At 43.5% G+C, this 12,809-nt stretch overlaps 2 protein-coding genes across 2 annotated transcripts in view; one reads left to right on the top strand and one right to left on the bottom strand.

Moving 5' to 3' along the window:
- The window catches only part of aven (apoptosis, caspase activation inhibitor), a 108,321-nt gene extending 100,835 nt beyond the window's left edge, over positions 1-7,486 (top strand). Inside the window, exons 3-6 of the mRNA XM_055149258.1 lie at positions 119-189; positions 1,922-2,014; positions 4,183-4,447; positions 6,086-7,486. Of these exons, the coding sequence (XP_055005233.1) occupies positions 119-189; positions 1,922-2,014; positions 4,183-4,447; positions 6,086-6,240 (584 nt within the window). The 3' untranslated portion in view covers positions 6,241-7,486. The remainder of the gene's footprint in view (positions 1-118; positions 190-1,921; positions 2,015-4,182; positions 4,448-6,085) is intronic.
- Positions 7,487-8,594: 1,108 nt separating this feature from the next.
- ryr3 (ryanodine receptor 3) overlaps positions 8,595-12,809 on the bottom strand; it is a 68,590-nt gene continuing 64,375 nt past the window's right edge. Inside the window, exons 104-107 of the mRNA XM_055149768.1 lie at positions 11,660-11,724; positions 11,479-11,579; positions 11,353-11,404; positions 8,595-8,780 (exon numbers count right to left, since the gene is read on the bottom strand). Of these exons, the coding sequence (XP_055005743.1) occupies positions 8,685-8,780; positions 11,353-11,404; positions 11,479-11,579; positions 11,660-11,724 (314 nt within the window). The 3' untranslated portion in view covers positions 8,595-8,684. The remainder of the gene's footprint in view (positions 8,781-11,352; positions 11,405-11,478; positions 11,580-11,659; positions 11,725-12,809) is intronic.

The raw sequence follows: 12,809 nt of genomic DNA, 5'->3' as shown, positions 1-12,809 counted from the left end.
AAACTATCACTATGAATCGAGAAAACTAGACAAATATTAGTAATATCTTAAATATAATCATGTTGAAGCAGAAAATGTCTCCTTTAATGAGTTGTGTTTTTGTGTGTGTGTTTCTCAGGGGATTCCTTCACACAGTTTCGATTTTCTGAAGAGAAGGACTGGGACATGGACTCATTTGTGGCCGGTCAGGTAAATCTTTAGCACAGGGCCCACGGCGCTGGACTGTGTCAGGGTGCCAGTGGACTTTTCCTCTCTGTCACTATAGATTAGAGCCAGACAGACAAGACAGAAAAATCACTACGCGAGGTCTTATTAGAAATGTGAGGATGGCAGTCAAGCAGTGGACCATCGCGAGTTTGGTATTTCAGAGCCGAGTTAGAGTGGAGTTGGATTATTGGAAAGAAAAAGTCATGTTCAGTCATTCATCAGTTCATTTATAGACACATTATGTAACTTTTCTCGCTCCACAGTGGGCAGTAAACTTGTCTTACATGTATTCAGTGGTGTTAAAGAAGCTAAAATTAAAATAAAACATTGAAAAACATATATTCTTGCTCTAAGCGGGGTTGCATCCCCACAGATCTGACCTGTAACTTAGCCTGTTGCTGTAACCTGCTTGTCTCCGTGGTGATAGATTCTTTTAATGCCATTCTGGAGAACATTTCAGGCAGTAGTTAAATGTAAGTTTCTATATAAATGAGCAGGTTTTATAGTGCTCCTTCATTTTAATCTTATTGCTCATTCATTTGGTCTAGCTGTACATCAAATTAAATCTAATACTGAGCTACGACAACTGCCAAAATATTAACTAAATCTTTACAAAAAAGATGTACCGTTCTTCAGTGCAAAAAAGACAGAAGTGCATTACTGCATTATTATCACACAGAATATTTAGCTTCAAGCATTAGACTTTTATTATTATTAACTCATTATTAACTGATATTTAAGTGACTGTGGTGGTGTAGCCCTGATTTGTGCTCATGTTTTTTCACTCGTTCATTCACTTGTTGCTCGCTTGTTCACCTGCCATTTAATTGTTCACCTTTCGCTCACTTGTTCACGTGTTGATCACTTGTTCACCTTTCGTTTACTTATTCACGCACTTGTTCACCTGTTGCTCATTTGTTCAGTCACTTGTTCACTTCACTTGTTGCTCACTTGTTCATCTTTCACACACTTGTTCACTCACTTGTTCGCCTGTTGCTCACTTCACTTGTTCACTTGTTGCTCACTTGTTGACCTTTCGCTAATTTATTCACTCACTTGTTTACCTGTTTCTCACTTGTTCACCCTTCATACACTTGTTCACTCACTTGTCCACTTGTTGCTCATTTGTTCACCTGTTGTTTGTTCATTCACTTCTTCACCTTTCGCTCACTTGTTCACTCACTTGTTGCTCACTTGTTCACTCACTTGTTGCTCACTTATTCACCTGTTACTCACTTATTCACCTGTTACTCACTTGTTCACTCATTTATTCACTCACTTTTTCACTCATCTGTCACTCACTTGTTCACTTTTTGCTCACTTATTCACTCACTTCTTTTCCTGTCGCTCACTTGTCGTTGTCTGACCTGTCGTCCACTCCTTCACCTGTCTCACCTGTCTTTCACTTGTTCACCTGTCGTCCACTCCTTCCCCTGTCTCACCTGTCGTTCACTTGTTCACCTGTTGACCACTCCTTCCCCTGTCTCACCTGTCGTTCACTTGTTCACCTGTCGACCACTCCTTCCCCTGTCTCACCTGTCGTTCACTTGTTCACCTGTCGGCCACTCCTTCACCTGTCTCACCTGTCGTTCACTTGTTCACCTGTCGACCACTCCTTCCCCTGTCTCACCTGTCATTCACTTGTTCACCTGTTGACCAGTCCTTCACCTGTCTCACCTGTCGTTCACCTGTCGTTCACCTGTCTCTGGTGCAGGTGGGTGCGTTGGTGGACCTGTCGGCTTTGGCTCAGCGCTTGGTCCAAGTGCCGCTGCACGACCGACTGCAGCTGGAGGCCGAACTCGTCCAGGTACAAAACTCACACCCAGGACAGGACACACACACACACACACTACACACACACACACACACACACACACCACACACACACACACACACACACACACACACACACACACACACACACACACCTACACACACACACACACACACACAACACACACACACACACACACACACACACACACACACACACACACAACACACACACACACACACACACACACCTACACACACACACACACACACACACACACACACACACACACACACACACACACACACACACACACACACACACACACACACACACACACACACACACACACACACACCTACACACACACGCACGCACACACACCTACACACACACACACACACACACACACACACACACACACTACACACACACACACACACACACACACACACACACACACACCTACACACACACACACACACACACACAACAGGACACACACACAACAGGGCACACAACACACACACACACACACACACACACAACAGGCACACACACACACACACACACACACACACACACACACACAACAGGATACACACACACACACACAACAGGCACACACACACACACACAACAGGGACACACACACACACACACACACACACAACAGGGCGCACACACACACACAACAGGGCACACACACACACACAACAGGCACACACACACACACACACAACAGGGCGCACACACACACACACAACAGGGCACACACACACACACACACAACAGGGCGCACACACACACACACACACACACACACAACAGGGCACACACACACATACACACAACAGGACACACACACACACAACAGGGCGCACACACACACACAACAGGACACACACACACACACAACAGGACACACACACACACAACAGGGCACACACACACACACACACACACACAGGGACACACACACACACACACACACACACACACACACACACACACAACAGGCACACACACACACACACAACAGGGCGCGCACACACACACACAACAGGGCACACACACACACACAACAGACAGGGCACACACACACACACACAACAGGCACACACACACACACACACACACACAACAGGCACACACACACACACACACACACACACACACAACAGGCACACACACACACACAACAGGGGCGCACACACACACAACAGGGCGCACACACACACACACACACACACAACAGGGCACACACACACACACACACACACAGGCACACACACACACACAACAGGACACACACACACACACACACACACACAGGACACACACACACACACACACACACACAACAGGACACACACACACAACAGGACACACACAGCACTTCTTCACATTGTTAAAAATCCTTTATGAACAACAAAGCATTTCCGGTGTTCTGTCGAAATGGGCTGGCCCCGTCAAAATGAGCTTCCAGCAGCCTAAATCACCAGTTCCGTCTATCGATTCACGCTACCCCATCAAAATAAGCTACTTTAAGTTTTTCCATTTATAGTTGTATAACCTCTCCAGTTTTACAACATATTTCTCTGGATTAGACACAGCGGGTTTGATGCAGTTTGCACACGGTGATCAAACTTTAAACCTTAATTATGTAAAATAAAAGGGCCCGTTTTATCATATCACAAAATAGTTATTGGTTGGTAAAACATTTTCTTCACAATGACTTGACTTATTTCACTAAATCACAGTTAACATCATTATTATTACATTTTTAGATTTTTGTTGTAGTCAAAATTTGTACTTCCTAGTTAGACGTGATCCGTACAAGTAATTCCATGAAACCACAGTAACTAATAAAAAATAGAAACATATATTTAACATTTATTTTGTAAAATGTATCTCCGATTTGGATTTAATTTTCTGTTTTGATGACACAGGTACTGTAAGTAGAAGTATTTTGTTTTAGAACTCAGCACTGCTTTCTGTATTTTGTGCTTTTCCGTCACTTTGCTGATGTAAAACTTTGATAAATATGTAGCAAACCAAACCAAATCACAATTAGAAAAACATGAAAAGCTGTCATGTGCACTGTCTGAATTTATTTAGTATGTTTATGTAAAAATGTTCGATCTGAAGATGTGTGTTTACATTGATGGAATCGCTTTAATCTGCTCTCTCCGCTGCAGATCTCCACTCCGATCGAGCTCCCGTCTCATTTTCCTCCCAAACCGGATGTGTCCAAGCCTCCGTCAGCTGTACCCAGAGCCCCCGCCGCCCTGCCCACTGTCACCACCCCTGCCCCTGCCCCTCCTAAAGCGCCGATGCCCCCTGTCCCGTCACCAGCGGAGGGCGTGGACGAAGATCTGGAGGAGCTGCTGTCTTTACACAAACCGGAGGATACTCAAGAGAACCAGATGGATTTAGGACAAGAGACGCCTACAACAGACAAAGGTGAGCTTGGAAACGTGCCCTAAAATGTTTATATATTATTATTCTGTTTATATTTAGGCTTTGTAACTTTTCTGGTCAGAGTTATGCCGCCTGCTTGTCTCCATGGAGATGTTGAGTTGCTTAAAATATGATAAGGTACTGCATCCAACATTTCTATTTTGCATTTATTCACTTATAGATGTTTTTATTGCTCTAAAATAACTTGGAGGGAACAGATTCTTACTGTGAGCAGCGGTCACCCCTCCATAGATCTGACTGGTAACTTAGCTTGTTTGCGTCGCTTTCTTCTTTCCATAGAGCAATAAAAATGGAGTAATATTAAGGATGACCAGACGTCTCTATTTACCCAGGACAGTCCCAGTTTTGAGTCTCCCTGTCCCAGTAGATTTATACAAAAAACAGTGATTTATCCCACTTTTATATAAAAAATGTCTCAGCTGTCCTTATTTTTGACCAATCCGATCCCTGCCAACAGTAAAGAGAGGCATAAATTATGATTTGTAGAGGTAAAATACAGAAAAGCTGCTTAAAAAATGACCAAAACACAAAGAAAATAAACAAATATACTGACTCACATGAACGTCATGAATGGGTATGTCATAAATTAATTTTCCTTAATTACGCACTTAATTCACAATTTCATTATTGCCAAACACAACCAACTGAGGGTGTACTAGTTTTTTTATTTTGAAAATCTGGTCACCCTAAAAAATATTTAGCCTTATTTATCAGCCAGTTTCACTTCGTGGAAACCGTGTGACCTCGCAGCATTAGGATTCGTTCGCTCGATGGTAGGCAGGTACTTTTTTTTTTATTTAACCAATCACTGCTATTTGGTCATGACGTAATGCGCCAAATCCTGTAGGAAATTTTACCAAACATTTTCTTTGCTCGTGCTTTAAATCCTCGATCTTGGGAATTGTTGCCAACACAGAATGTCTGTCTTCCTCTACATCCATCTCGACCGCTTTGTTTACTGTTGTGTTGTACCACAAAAAGGACCCAGACAGGAGCTTGAGTTTGACGTCATGGCTTCACAGCTCTTCACTGATTGGCCGGTATGCGATCTACAACTTGTGGGGTTCTTGCAAACCGTCTAGTGTATTCCGATTCCTGACCTAGTCGCTGGAGAGAAATGAAACTGAGCGGAGGCAGTCTGGCTTAAGAAATATGCCCTACTGTGGAACATTCCTGGAAAAGCAATAACAGGCAAGCAGGTGCAAGTCCTTACCTTTAAATGTCCTATATTACGCAAAATTTCCTCTTGTGAGCTTTAAAACATGTTCGAATGTCCTCAAAAACGATGATTCTAGTGAAGGTGTTTAGGAGTTTAAAAACACAGAGGAGCACTTCCTGTATTAACACATGACATCATAAGGTGGAACCAGGGTGTCTGAGAGAAGCTGTGAGTTAAACATGTGAATGAAACAAAACACAACTCCAGGTTTTTCATGAGGAAACAACATACCAGGTAATAAAATAGCGTAAAATGGGCCCTTTAACACTAAGAATGAGAAAATTCAAATGAAAGTTACACTTCCTGTCTGTTTTGAATATTCCAAAGGTGGAAACATAAAGTTTAAAAGCTGATCTGTGAACTGAAGAGGTTGTTAAGTCAGTAGTTCTTTGTGTTTGCAGCGTCGGAGGAAGTGAGGAGGGATGCACCGGAGGCGGCAGGAGACAAAGACAAGATGGCGGAGGAAGTGTCAGACAAACACGTCAGCGCGGCGTCTGCGAAGAAGGAGCTGACGGAGGAGGACCTGGAGGACTGGCTGGACAGCATGATCTCCTGACCCTGAGCACGGAAGCGCCACAAGGACAGAGCGAACAAAAGCAGCGCCGCGGTCGGAGGAGAAAGAGACGGGAAGATCTGAGATGTTCCGACGGATCGACAAGGACAGAACAATCTTTGTGTCATTCGTTTTTCATTATAAGACCAAAAATAAGACTAAACTATTAAAACTAATAAACTAATAAAACTGTTTTTTTCATTATTTGTCTCCAAAGCCAAAATAAAAAACAGATAATGATTCGTTTTTTCAGTTTTCGATTTTGTGTTTAAAAGAAGAATGGAAAAAACGGATAACGGACGTGATTTGAGACGTTTCTGTGATTTAAACTGCGATGTCAGACTGAACCAGGACTAAACCAGGTCCAGGACCAGACCGGAGTCAGACCGGGACTGAGACTAGGATTTAGACTGGGACCAGACCGGGACTAGGACTGGGACCACACCAGAACTGAGACCGGGACCAGACAGGGACTGAGACCAGGACTGAGGCTGGGACCGAGACCAGAACTGAGACCAGGAACAAGGACCAGGACTGAGACCGGGACTGAGACTGGGACCAAAACTGAGACCAGGACTGAGACCAGGACCAGACTGGGACTGAGACCAGGACTGAGTCTGGGACCAGACCGCGACTGAGACCAGAACTGAGACCAGGACTAAGATCAGGAACAGGACTGGGACTGAGACCGGGACTGAGAGTGGGACCAGACCAGGACTAAGACCAGGATCTGAGACCGGGACTAGACCAGAACTGAGACCAGGACCAGACCAGGATTGAGACCGGGAACAGGACCAGGACTGAGACCAAGACAGACCGGGACCAGACTGGGACTGAGACCAGGACTGAGACTGGGACTCAGACCGGGACCAGACCAGGACTGAAAACGGTTTAGTCCTGGTTTAGTCCTGTTTCAGTCCTGATTCAGTCCGTATGTGGTGCAAAAGTCCAGCATCTCAGTTTAAGTCAGGGAAACGGGAAAAGGACGTTTTTTTCCATTATTCATTTAAACACAAAACCGAAAATTGAAAAACCGAATTGTTATCCATTTTTAAATTTTGGTTTTGGAGAAAATCGTTGTGTTTTTTGTTATTTTGAAAAACAAATGAACGAATGACACACACACGGATTCAGGACATTTTCTCAAAGTGTCAAAATGTTCCCGGTGTTTTTGAGATTTGATGTTTGAATTGTGTGTTCCTTGTTGAATGATGTTTCACAAACCAGACTAAAACATGCCAACACAGCATCTTTATTGCGTCAGTTACTTTATTCATTTCCTCCCTCTGATCAAAATAAATGCGTTCTTTACCAAAGCTACTAGGTACATACAAAGAGCCGTAACGATCGCGGTTTTATTCGGTAAACGTTTCGATTTGAATACGGCGCACGGGGGGGTGGTTGTGCTGCGGACACGAGCGGATACAGCAGAAAAGGATTTTGGGGAAAAAAAAAAAAAAAAGCAACAATTACGCAAAAATTTCTCTAGATTTTATACAACAAATGATTTCTATTCGCGATTGGAAAGCCACCAAAACTAGCTCAAGCTCAAATCGTTGCGTGAAGCGAATCAGAAGTGTAGCGCAGCTTGTGTCAGGAGGGACGAAAATGTTCTTTGCATAGTTTCTGGTAAGGCACGGTGGCTCTTTGACATTTTCACAGTCGTCTTTGGTCTTGGGAACACAGCGAACACGCCAAGACCAGAAAGGACTTCACTCACTCACTCGGTAATTCAGCGGATTTGAACCATCTCAAAAAAAAGGCAAAAACCAGGTCTCTAAGTTTTCACGGCGAGTGTTTCGAGACTAGCAGCGCGCGTCTGTCGAGTTCCGAGTCGAAATTGTGCATATTGAAACCAGGGCTGCACAATATGTCGCGACAATATCGATATCGAAGGAAAAAAACGCTCAGCCTGACAGAAAATGGCGTGTTTTTTTTTTTTTTTTTTGAAAGTTAAACGTAAAAAAGGTCTAGTTAAGTCCTTCTTTTGGTTTGTTTCGACATAATTCCAAGCCCGCTTTCGATTTCAGTTTGTCAAAAAAGTACGCGATAAAAAACGTTTACTGAAGACGGCATTTTTTTTTTTTTCTAATATTGTGCAGCCCTAAACATTCAGTTGTCATGCCGCAACCCTCTAGTGTGACAATCGTCTACGAACATCAAATTGTGCGACAGGTTTTGGGGGTTAGCAGGTGAAAAGGCAAAAGTCACGATCAAACAAAGAAGTTGCATAAAGAGGCGTGGAGGTGTGGAGACTTTTTTTTTGTTTTTCACGATGGCGGGCAAAGATGAGCGACCCCTCTCCCCTCCTCCCACTGTCCGTCCAGCCGTCGGCGATAAAGTCAAAAGTTGTCGTCAGTCCGGGTTGTTTTTTTGTTTTTTTTGGAGTTCATCGGGTTCGTAAACGCTGCGACGTCGTCTCTGGTCCAAAGGGTTTGGAGTCCGCTTTAGCCCAGCTGGTCCTCGTATTGTTTCCTGAAGCAGTCTCCGGCCGGGAAGAAGTCCCAGCACCTCTCCTGGTACATCTTCCACACGTAGGACTCCTGCGCGGGGACAAAACGGATCAGTGTCAGCGCCCGGGGTAAACGCGAGATTGTGCGAGGGACCTGGGGATTTTCAGGAGTACACTTTGATGATATTTTACACGAGCGGGTTTTCAGAGGAGGCGCCTTAAGATAGACCCTGTAATGGGATTTTCCAATGATAATAACAGGTTTTCCGTGAGGGTTTTTGGAGTACTCTTGGACCATAATCAATCATACATACGCAGCGTGTCAAAAATATTCTCTACAAATATAATCTCACATATTGTTGCTTTATTGAGGAGAAAAACGGCTTCTGGTGAGATTTATTATGACGTTTTATAGCTTTCGTACACTATTATCACTGTTGTTACTTATTATATGGACTGAACCAGGACTAAACCAAGTCTAAAATGGGTCTAAACCAGGTCTGAACCAGGACTAAACCAGAGCTGAAGAAGGACTAAATTAGGACTAAACCAGAATTGAACCAACACTACACCAGGACTAACCCAGAACTCAACCATCAGAACTGAACTAGGACTGAGCCAGGACTAAACCAGAGCTGTACCAGGACTAAACCAGGTCTAAACCAGAACTGAACCAGGAGGACTGAACCAGGACTAAACCAGAGCCGAACCAGGACAGAACTAGGACTGAACCAGCACGAAACTAGGACTAAACCAGAGCTGAACCAGGACTAAATCAAGACTTAACCAGGTCTAAACCAGAACTGAACCAGGAGGACTGAACCAGGTCTAAACCAGGACTAAACTAGGACTAAACTCAAGCTGAACCAGGAATGAACCAGGACTAAATCAGGTCTAAACCAGGTCTAAACAAGGATTAAACCAGAACTGAACCAGAGCTGAACCAGGACTGAACCAGGTCTAAACCAGGACTAAACTAGAGCTGAACCAGGTCTAAACCAGGACTAAACCAGGACTAAACCAAGACTAAACCAGGTCTAAACAAGGATTAAACCAGAACTGAACCAGAGCTGAACCAGGTCTAAACTAGGACTAAACCAGTGCTAAACCCGGACTGAACCAGGTCTAAACCAGGACTAAACTAGAGCTGAACCAGGTCTAAACCAGGACTAAACTAGAGCTGAACCAGGTCTAAACTAGAGCTGAACCAGGTCTAAACCAGGACTAAACCAGGACTAAACCAAGACTAAACCAGGTCTAAACTAGGACTAAACCAGAACTGAACCAGGTCTAAACTAGGACTAAACCAGTGCTAAACCCGGACTGAACCAGGTCTAAACCAGGTCTAAGCTAGGTCTAAACCAGTACTACAAAAAAAAGTACAATTACCCAACAAACCTACTCCGTAATTAGTTCCATTTCACCCCAGGCCATAGTCCGTGTGAGTTGGTGAGTGAGTTCTGGGCCGACTCTGGGCATGTCGCCGCTGTGTTCTATACTTTCTTTCTTCACGTTGAACCGGCTCCAACTGCCCACTGACAGACTGCAGCCCAGATGGTCTCAAACTTTTGCACCCAGAAGGACACCAACTCTGTCATCTCTGTCGCAAATTAATGACACTTCCTCAAGCCTCACTACTAACTCAGATCTGACGGCTTTCTCTACGGCCAATAACGGGCTTTTTTTTCTCCCGACAAAGCTAAATTTGTGTCTTTTACATGGACGACAAGACGCAGATAAATAAATGTCCAAGACAGCCCACGCTTTGGTCCTTCCTTCTGCAAAGAACCACTTGTGCAATGTTTCTACCCACTTGATCGCGTTGCATAAGTAAAGCACAAAGCAACACATTATAGTTTTCAGACTTTGTGCTTCTGTTAACACTTCACACGCGAAATGTTTGTGCCAACTTTACAATAAATGTTTTTCATCTCGCTATGTCGACGTGACCATTAATTAAACAAGGTCTACACCAGGTCTACACCAGGACTAAACCAGGACTAAACCAGAAATAAACTAGAACTAAAACAGGACTAAACCACGTCTACACCAGAACTAAAACAGGACTAAACCACGTCTACACCAGAACTAAAACAGGACTAAACCACGTCTACACCAGAACTAAAACAGGACTAAACCAGGAGTAAACCAGAGCTGAACCAAGACTGAACTAGGGCTAAACCAGGGCTAAACCAGGGCTAAACCAGGTCTAAACTAGACCTAAACCACATATGAACCAGGACTGAACAAGGACTAAACAAGGACTAAACCAGAGCTGAACCAGTACTAAACTAGGACTAAACCAATACTAAACCAGAGCTGAACCAGGACTAAACCAGGTCTAAACCAGGACTAAACAGTACTAAACCAGAAATGAACCAGGACTAACCAGAGCTGAACCAGGTCTAAACCAGGTCTAAATCAGGACTAATTTTGGACTAGGACTTGGAATCTAGGAGCGCCCCTTACTGTGTTACACCAAAAACCAAAGCATTACAGTAACTCATTACTTTTACAACACGTTACTCCCAACTCTGACTTTTATAAACATTGTGTTGTAGGTGTGCAGAAAAGTCTTGTACCACAGTTTTTACTACAGATGTAAAGTTCATCTGTGTTTGAATCTAAGTCAAAGTTAAAGTCAGAGTTAAAGTCAGTCTCACCTGTCCCGTGTGCTCAGTCTCGTCTTTGTTGATCAGGTACATCAGGAAGAACCTGCAGAGGAGCAAAAGCAGCTGCAGCACATGTTCACACTAAACTCATAGTTGAAATATTTGACTCTCACTCACAGGTAGTTGGCGAGGTTGTGCTCTTGTAAAGTGTGAGTTTCAAAACCGTGAGGCGTTCGATCAAAGTAGTCGTTTCCAATGCCACAGATGAAGCATTTGGTCTGTAGGAAAAAATCACTTGTCATTTTATATGTTTTTTTTTGTTTGTTTTGTTTAAAAAAGTAGTTTGAAGTGAACGTACCTCCATGTCCTCCTTCACCTGCTCCTGCTGGTCTCTCAGCTCACCAAAGGCGTCAATGATCAAACCTGAAACAGACACAAAACACATCTGTGATTATTCGGGTCAGAACAGGAGCGTGTAGAGGAGCTTTGGGGAATCACTAAACTAAATTTCCATACTGTGGATACACATCTCTGTTGCTCATCTGAACATTTTGATTTCTGTCTGTGATTTATGTTGAAGAGTAAAAAGCACAGCAGAAATTTCGGTAAAATATAAACTATTATAATCTATTACTTCGCTATAAAAAGGGGCTCGATTAAGGTCTAAACCAGAACTGAACCAGGACTAAACCAGGTCTAAACCTGGACTAAACCAGGACTAAACAAGAACTATAACCGAAATAAACCAGGTCTATCCCAGGTCTATACCAGGTCTTAACCAGGACAAAACCAGGACTAAACCAGAACTGAAACAGAACTAAACCAGAACTAAACCAGGTCTATACCAGGACTAAACCAAGACTAAGACAGGTCTAAACCAGGTCTATACCAGGTCTAAACCAGGTCTATACCAGGTCTAAAGCAGGTCTAAACCATGACTAAACCTGGACTAAACCAGGACTGAACCAGAACTAAACCAGGTCTAAATCAGGACAAAACCAGAACTAAACCAGGTCTAAACCAGGACAAAACCAGAACTAAACCAGGTCTAAACCAAGAATAAAGCAGGACAAAACCAGGTCTAAACCAGGTCTGAACCAGGTCTGAACCAGGACTAAACCAGGACTAAACCAGGACTAAACCAGGACTAAAGCAGGACTAAAGCAGGACTAAAGCAGGACTAAAGGTGATTTATGTTGAAGGTTAAAACATCTTGACAGTGGCAGAGTAAATAGCACAGCAGAAAACTGTCCTCATGAACAAATTGCTGTAAAATATAGGCCATTGTAATCTATTACTTAGCTATAAAAAAGGTCCAGATTAAGACCAGTTGGACCCACAAGCAGCAAAGTGCCCAGATCTACTTCAGACTGACGGACAATTTCATGACTTTCCATAAACCTGTAATATTCAGAGGAGATGAGCTCAGGCCAAATCACTAATGATGCCGTGAGCTTGTGTAAATCAGGAAACATCATTACGGCTTTATGTAAATTTTCAGGTTCCTT

This window comes from Boleophthalmus pectinirostris, unplaced genomic scaffold (genome assembly GCF_026225935.1).
Source record: "Boleophthalmus pectinirostris isolate CB_2022bp ecotype Guang Dong unplaced genomic scaffold, ASM2622593v1 HiC_scaffold_13, whole genome shotgun sequence".
Taxonomy (NCBI): Eukaryota; Metazoa; Chordata; class Actinopteri; order Gobiiformes; family Gobiidae; genus Boleophthalmus; species Boleophthalmus pectinirostris.
This window is presented reverse-complemented; position numbering and strand designations above follow the sequence as displayed.